Consider the following 9,099-nt stretch of genomic DNA (forward strand, 5'->3'; position numbering starts at 1 on the left):
TTTTACTAATTCAGCTTTTGGAAATGGAAAAGGTCTAATCTTCCAATAAATCTGGTTCATGTTGTGGCCTACATTTTCAGCCAACAGCTGAAAATTGCTTCCAAATATTTTGCACATAAACCATTGTTTTATTTGAAATATTCAGATCAGTTGAATTATCAACATTATTTACAACATTACTAATGTTATTGAGTAGAAGTAACAATGATAGATTGAATGCTTTTAACCAATTTATTCCATATAAACACAAACCCACTTTAGAATTAATAAAATGGTCTCTAAATTTTGTGGCTGTTTACATTCCATTGTTAATATCTGATAGGCATCTTCCTTTAATTGGAATATCTTTATTACAATAAGCTTTTAACTTTGTCAACACTGGTTCAAATGAGGAAGACCTGATAATTTTATATGCATGAAATCGAAGTTCTAGTGGCAATGACATCTAATTTGAATTTAATCAATATATTATTGAATAGCACTGAAATGTAACATCAATTTCTGATTTCTCTGTTGAGATTTGTTATATAATATATATGTATATGTGTATGTATATATATATATATATATATATATATATATATATATATATATATATATATATATAAAGTGATAAAGTGATAAGAAATGGAGTAATAATAACAGTTAGTGTTTTAAAGGGTTAAGCAGGTGTTTGGAATAAGTTAACATGAAATTTTGATGGAAGGTAGTTTTAATTTAAATCACTTTAAAACGGAAAGTTTGTGTTATAGAACCAGCATCAGTCTCAGGTGGGTTGCTATCAAAAGAATTAAGGTCACCAAGATAAATTTCCAAATTATCATGATTATGATGGATTTATTGGAGACTAGAAGCACTAACAGTTGACATATTTGAGGCAAATAATGATTTTCTGAAATATGAATTACACAATTTCCATTTGTCCATTATGATTCTGCTGTTGCTCTTACAGTTGACAAAATATTAATGAAAATGTCATGTTGGAATTTCGATAAATTCAAACAAGATGGAGTACTTTTTAGTCTAGATTTGTACAATATTATAATGAGAAAAATTGATGAAATTATATAATGAATTATCAAAAGAAATAATCTGTTAAACGGTTAATGGTGTTGGCAAATCAAAATAATAGTAATAGTAATAATAATAATAATAATAATAATAATAATATGTGGAATCTGAAGACGAAAACAATACCTATTGTCATAGGTGCCCTGGGAATGACAGCGAAACGGGCTGATTACTACCTAGCTCAGATACCAGGAAACCCCAAAATGGCTGAAGTTCAAAAGATAGTGCTCATGGGAACTGCCCATATCCTACGTAAAATACTGTCTATGTGATCTCAAATTTTAAAGCAAACACATAATTTTCTTATGGTTTCTTAAACATTCACTTGAACAAAACTGTACAAATCCAAATATATGGTACCCTAGGCATAACACCTACATGAACTTCTAACTTGTTGTCTCTTGAGGTCTCTGGGTGAGACTTGGATCCAACTTGTACAAATGCAAAACAAAAGTCAAACATAAAATAATAATGATAATAATAATAATCATTTGTACTATAGGCACAATGCCTAAAATTTGTGGGGAGGGGCTTAGTCAATTACATTAGAATCAATCTGGAGTCTTGCCAGCTTTGGTCACACCACCATGCCGGCATGGATGATGGATGTTAAATGATGATGATGATGATGATGACAACAATGAAATTATAATTATCAAGGAGATGAAATTTTGATAAATAATATAATAATAGGATGATTGATTAAGACAAATCATAATGAAATTTAGGTTCTTATGTCTGGCACCATTTCTTTTAAGAATAAGAAAGTTTCAAATTTAACACTTACCTAGATATCAGCAATAAACAACGAATTGAAGTTTGGAATCAAAACCAATTTTCTAGAAGTCAGTATTCACAACTGAAATATGACAGCCAACAAACACCCACCATCAAAAAAAGTTATAGTACTGCTGTATATATAAGGATTGATCTCTATCCATTGAGGTGTTATTTTGCAGTGAAAACCATATATATAGAAAGTGCTGCATGTGACACATGCCAAACTTGCGGGTGAAATGCATAACATCAATAAATATGGAGTCAAGATAAAAATGTTATATGAAAAATATCAGATAAGCTCTTAAATCTCAATCCCTTCTTTGGTTAACTATTAAATCCCTACTTTTCTTTTGGTTAACTATTCAATCCTGACTTTTCTTTGGCTCACTATTAAATCCCAGTTCTTTCTTTTGTTAAGTATTTAATCCCAACACCTTCTTTGATTAACTATTAAATTCTGACCCTGTGTTTTATCTCTAAGAAACAAATAGCTAAGTATTACTCCATTGACATCTTCATTTTTCAGATTAAATGGCTTCTTTTTCTTTTATTTTCATTTTAAGCAAATATTTATTGAATTTAATTTTTATCCCTTTCATAATCCCTTTCTTTCCAAATTCACCCTGTAGCATATAAGGCTAATAAATGTAGTAGTGATGATAATAATAATAATAACAACAACAATCATAATATATTTGATATTTTAATTAAATTAATTTTTTTAATCCAATCCATTAATGGATTTCTGAAACAAATTTTTTTTTTTTGTTCTTGTTTTGTGTTTGATATTTTACCGTTTCATTGATTAAGAAATCTTAAACCTTATTGTGGAATATTCCTCAGGAAACTGAAGAATATTGCAGCATTCACATAATAATACAAGATTCTAGTAGACTTTGTGTGTTTAATAACACAAATGGCTGCTGGAAAATGATTCCATACTTTCTCAGACATAAAGTGAGGTGACAAAAAATGTTGTTTTTAATCTGTATTTTCGTTATAAATCTGAATTTCAGAAAATTTCAAAGAAATAATATCTTTTCATTATAACATTGTAAAATTGTGAGCTGAATATTACTGACAGCAGTGAAAAGCGATTGGACTAAAAACCTCAGGGTCGTTAGGTTAAAGTCTCTGCAGGTATTTCATTGTGTCTGAGCAGAAGACTTATCCTTAGTGCCTCGTTTCAGTTATTACAGCCACAGGATATGATGAGCATAGTCATGCAGTCTTAGGTTCAGTCCCACTGCTTGGCATCTTAAGCAAGTTTCTTCCTTTATAGCCTCGGGCTGACTAATGCCTCGTGAACAAAATTGGTTGGTGGAAATTGTGCAGAAGCCTTTCGCACACACACACACACACACACACACACACACACACACACACACACAGGGGGAGGGCAAAGATATGTAGAATTAAGTGTCCTGTCCAGCAATATAATGAAATACCTGTAACATATCTGAATTTACAACTTATGAGATGATTTTTCGAGTTACTTCTCTATTTAATAATTTCACCTCATCAATCCCGTTGATATGTATTTTTTTAGTTTCACAATATTTTGGTGAAAGGTTTCACAGTAGTTATTAATTAAATTATGATGATTAATCATTGTTGAAAAAATTTCTTTAAAAGAATGTTTCTGTTTTTACTTAAAACTTTACTAATTAAAATAACTTCAATTAAATTATCTGTGTCTTAATTACTCAATATATTAACTCTGCTCATGTAGAACAGCTTTGTTACATCCTATCAAATATTATAATGGATCCTTCTGAAGTAAGAGACTTCACTTACCTCCTTCAACTTCAGCCTGGGGTCTTACGTGATGTTTTAGTACAGCTGTTTTGGCTTTGTTGATTAGGCACTGACTTATTTGACATTAAACATTTCACTGTTTCTCTTGTTTCCTCTCTCTCTCTCTCTCTCTCTCTCTCTCTCTCTCTCTCTCTCTCTCTATCTCTCACTCTCCCCCTCTCTCTCTCTCTCTCTAAGTGTATATTTCTGTACTTGCATGCATGTGTGTGCGTTTGCCTCCAGTGCCAAAACATATTGTTATTAAAACATTTTAAAAGTCCAGTTAGCTGAACCAAATTGTTAGCATCCAAACAGTTGCGCCCATTTGTCTCATTTCTCTTCTAGAGATAGATGCATCCAAATTGTTGCAATCTTAGAAACTCTGCAACAGCAGTGTTTCAGCGATGTCATTCATTTATATCTTGTATTGTCATCACCACTTGACTGCACAGTGGTGTTTCAGGGTAAGAAAAGTTGGGAATGGCTATGATATCCACACCACAAACTAGTTACCAACAATGCCATCAGACAACAACTATCACACACACACACACACACACACACACACACACATTAGGTTAAAAGTTTTGTTAAGGTGGTGAAAGGAGATAGAACAAGTGACCCTGATTTTGCCACTGGCTAAGTTCAGAGGAGACAGGGTCAATCATTGCTAATAGAAGGGACAAAGAGAAACTGGTTGTAGTGTGTTGGTAAATGGATATTTACTGAGGATGTTGTAGTAGTGGAAGAAAACACAAGAAGGAATAACAGTGTCTGTGAGTCAGTGCAGTTGCAACTAATTTGAATGAGGAGGGGAGATAATCTCAAGACTCAAAAATCCTCCAGAATTCCACCTACCATTAAATACAGTCTGTTTTTCTAGAAACAAAATGAAAGCTGTTATTTTTTTTTTCTTCCCTCAGCAGGCATCCTCAGCAATTGCCTTGCCTTGACTCCAGCCAGGTGTGTATGTATGTATGTGTGTGTGTCTGTGTTTGAAACCTGGTAATTCAAAACAAAAGATTTTCACTAGAATCTGCTGAAAATTTATAGTGTTTTTTTCTATTAACATTAAAATTTTTTTGTTCTTTAAAATATGTTTTGCAGGTTTCAAGGTGTAATTCAACTGCTTATTAATATAAATTGCTAAATAGCTAAAATAATTAATATTCTTAACAAGTTTTTAATTCATATCATTAACAAATTTACTTCAATATTTATATTTACAAATTATGTATTGTATTCATTATCGTTTATTATTATTTGATGAAAACTCTCAGCTTATTTTGCTGGGTATGATGGAAAGTGTCAGGTGTCCACAAGGGCAGTAAGCTGGCAGAATCATTAGCACGCTGGATGAAATGCTTAACAGCATTTCACCTGTTGCTTTGTTCTGAGTTCAAATTCCACCAAGGTTGACCTTACCTTTCATTCTTTCAGGGTCGATAAAATAAGTATCAGTTGAACACTGGGGCTAATATAATTGACTCATTCCCACCATCCCCAAGCTATCCTTGTGGCAAAATTTGAAACCATTATTATTATTATTATTACTACTATTAATATTAAGGCAGCAACCTGGCAGAACCATTACCATGCCAGGAAAAATGCTTAGTGGTTTTTAATCTGACTTTATGTTCTGAGTTCAAATTCCACCAAGGTCAACTTTGCAATATTATTGTTGTTATTATTGTTATTATTATTATTATTGTTGTTGTTATAAAGGTGACTCCAGCTGGCAGAATGCTTAGCATGCCAGACAAAATGCTTAGTGACATTTCGTCTGTCTTTACGTTCTGAGTCCAAATTCTGCCGAGGTCAACTTTGCCTTTCATCCTTTCGGGGTCAGTTAGATAAGTACCAGTTACGCATTGGGGTCGATGTAATCGACTTAATCCCTTCCCCCAAATTTCAGGCCTTGTGCCTACAGTAGAAAGGATTATTATTATTATTATTATTATTATTATTATTGAAATACAATATTATGGTCTCATAGCAGCCAGTTTATCAATTGGCCTCATGCAGCAATCATTAAACATGGCTGAAAGGAATACTAGGTCAAAACAATTCTTTCCAGCCATTTTTAATGAATACTGGGATTGTTTTCTGAACATTATGCATGAAACCAATTAGTAAATTGGCTGTTATGAGCGACTCTGATATTGTATTTTATTAATAATTATGATGTCCCCAATCTATTTCCATGTACACAAGAGTCTAGCTTTTTGGCAAATACTTCTTTTGACCTCAGTTATCAAATGTGAAGCACACTAGCTGGTTGTTAAAGCTGCCATGACAGAGACATTTACCAGAAGATTATTACAAGACATGAAAGTACTTGTGATATTGTGAAAATGCAAAAAATAAATTGTGAAAACTGAACAATGCTGGAATATGATTAATATATGTTTGTGTGTGTGTGTGTGTGTGTGTGTGTGTGTGTACGTATATATATATATGTGTGTGTGTATATATATATATACATATGTATGTTTATGTATATATATGTATGTATATACGTATGTGTGTATGTCTGTGTGTCTGTGTTTTCCCCCCAACATCACTTGACAACCAATGGTGGTGTATTTACGTCACTGTAACTTAGCGGTTTGGCAAAAAGAGACCGATAGAATAAGTACTAGGCTTACAAAGAATAAGTCCTGGGGTCAATTTGCTGGACTAAAGGCAGTGCTGCAGCATGGCCACAGTCAAATGACTGAAACAAGTAAAAGGGTACATATATATATATATATACACACACACACGTGTGTGTATGTATATGTGGCAGGGTAGGGGGTGAGGATAAAACTGTTCAATACATGCAGTTGAGTTTTATGTATTCATTCAAAGCTGATGATTCACACTGTGGCTCCTCAGTGACTTTTGCTATGTGCCATCTGATCTATCTGTCTGTCTGTCTGTCTATGAAAGGTGGAAACACTTTTATAATCTGCTTTGCTTCTTTTCCAGCCATGTTTTTTACCCTCAAATCTTTGGCTTCCATCAAAATGAAGGACATCAAACATTTTATAACTTTGTTTTCTTCTTTCTTCACTGCGAAAAGCATGTTGACAACAACTCTTAATAAATATTAGTTAACAAGAGACAAAGATGTGTTAATATTTCTTCTTGTTTGGTGGGTTTCGTTAGTTGAGAATTCTCACAGAGTTTTCATATTGTAACAGATTTTAACTATATATCAACATGCATGTGTTTACACACACACACACATTTACATACACATACATAGACACACACATATACGTGTATGTTAGGAGATTGAGACTGTTGATACTACTCACTCTCTCATACTCTGGTAATAAATTAAACAAGCAAGTAAAAAACTGTATTTTACCGGTATGGGTCCTTGACAACATTTAAAAAGAGCATAGTTGCAAGGGGCTGGCTAGATCATGTCATAGTTAGACTGGTCTATACTGGTAAGAGTTGGTTAAATTGCACATCGTAGTCTGGTCTGTTCTTGTTTGGGCTGACTAAATCACTTGACATACTTTGACTTGCTTGTAGTACCGGGGGCTGTTTAGATTGCATATCATAAACAGACTTTCAGTTTTTTTTGTACATTTATTTTCATTTGTCTGTGTCAGTTGTCATGTGACACAAAGCATAAGCTTGGGTAGTTTTGGGGAATTTTTGGCACAGATTTGGACCCAGGCAGGACAGTTGCTGTTCAAATGTTAAAGCTACTGTCTACCAGAAGTAAATAAAGACATTGCAATGACCGAGTAGACTGGTTGCTAATGTCTTGTCAAGTATTGATCTGAGTCCTTGAGCAAGATATGCAACTCTAGCTCTTTTCAGTTTTTCTAACTATAGAACAGTTATCACAATGATGATGTAACTGATTAGAAAGCATTGAACTGTTCAGTAACTTAATAGTTCTGAAATTGAATCTTGCCTCAAGTTCTTTTACCAATTTACTGTAAAACCAGATAGTTTGTTGAAGCTAAAACATACATAACCATAACGAACCACACAGAGGCTAATGAACCATAAAGAGGTTAAGAAATTGATGAATGTTGATGCTGTATCAGTGGTTTGTTTGTTATTAATGTTATCTAAATTCTGTTTTCAGTTACACTCCAGGAGATGAAGATGTTTCATCTGATGGTGAGTAAAACTTATAACGACATTGTTCCACCAACTTTCCTTGGGAGTTAACTTTTATGTCATTTAACCTAATTCCATGTTATTATCTTCCTATCAAAGTAATCTTTACTTCATTGAAACTAATTATATTTACCTGTAATCATAGCTTTGTCTCTCTTTCTCTTATGTACACACATACATACACACACACATATAGTATATTCACTGTTGTGAAGTTAGGAAAACTATTATTTGTAGACATAATTAAGCAGAACTGAGGTATTTTATTCAGAGTATATATTGGTGTGTATTTGTATATAGGGAGGTGCATTTATTCTTATGCATTTTTTATGTTGTGTTAAATTCAATGTTGAAGAGTATTTGCAGCATTTTTTTCCTGGTCTTGCTCCAAATAACTTGTGTTATATCTTCTTGAAGGTTATAACACACAGGTCTGCCAAGAAAAGGATTGTGATATCAATCTACTTGAATTTTATCCAGTTTCTCCACATTAATGCCCACATGTGTTCTCTCAAGAAAATAGAATAATTCATTTGGTGATGTTTCACATGAATATGTCACATAACGTTACTGAACATTCTGTTAACTCATATACGTTTTCTACTCTTTTCTCTCTATATACATGGTCTGATCAATAAGTATCTGGCTTACAAAGAATTATGTCCTGGGGTCGATTTACTTGACTAAAGGCGGTGCTTCAGCATGGCCGTAGTCAAATGACTAAAATGAATAAAAGAATATATATATATTTATATTTTTGTATCTTGCAGATATTTATGAAGAAATTCCTAAAGTGTGAAAAACATCTCGTTTATTTTTCGTTGTCAAGAAGGAAAAAAAGCAACATTTTCAGAGGAAACAAGAATGTTGAAAAACAACAGGCAAACATTTTCCAAAAAAAAAAAAAAAGAAAAGAAACTAAGATGATTAAAACAATACATATTCCATCTGAGAAGAAGGAGGAGAAGAATAAAAAGGAGAGAGAGAGAAGGAAAGAAAAACAAGAGGTGGAGGAAGAGAAAGATGAAGAAATGGGTTGAGAGGAGGAGAAAAAAACAAACAAAAAAAAAGATTAAAAACAATGGAAAAAAACTATTGATTGTAGCATTTAACAAAGAGAAGAATCTATCATTTGTTAAATGAGATTAAAACTCTACAAAAATGGATTACTGAACAAATTTGGATTATGTACACAGCAAATATTATTTCATCTTTTTCTTATTGGTGCTTTCAATGTAAAAAAAACAATCATTTCTTGCCCCCAGTTTTTTTAACATTTCATTTATATATGTATATGTTTGTATATGTATATATGTGCAT

General features: G+C 32.6%; 1 protein-coding gene across 1 annotated transcript in view; it reads left to right on the forward strand.

The window, feature by feature from the left end:
- LOC106880745 (uncharacterized) overlaps positions 1 to 8,755 on the forward strand; it is a 202,756-nt gene extending 194,001 nt beyond the window's left edge. Inside the window, exons 12-13 of the mRNA XM_089358263.1 lie at positions 7,745 to 7,779; positions 8,550 to 8,755. Of these exons, the coding sequence (XP_089214389.1) occupies positions 7,745 to 7,779; positions 8,550 to 8,578 (64 nt within the window). The 3' untranslated portion in view covers positions 8,579 to 8,755. The remainder of the gene's footprint in view (positions 1 to 7,744; positions 7,780 to 8,549) is intronic.
- The last annotated feature ends 344 nt before the right edge of the window (positions 8,756 to 9,099 follow it).

This window comes from Octopus bimaculoides, chromosome 10, assembly GCF_046866305.1.
Source record: "Octopus bimaculoides isolate indiv1 chromosome 10, ASM4686630v1, whole genome shotgun sequence".
In the NCBI taxonomy this organism is placed as follows: Eukaryota; Metazoa; Mollusca; class Cephalopoda; order Octopoda; family Octopodidae; genus Octopus; species Octopus bimaculoides.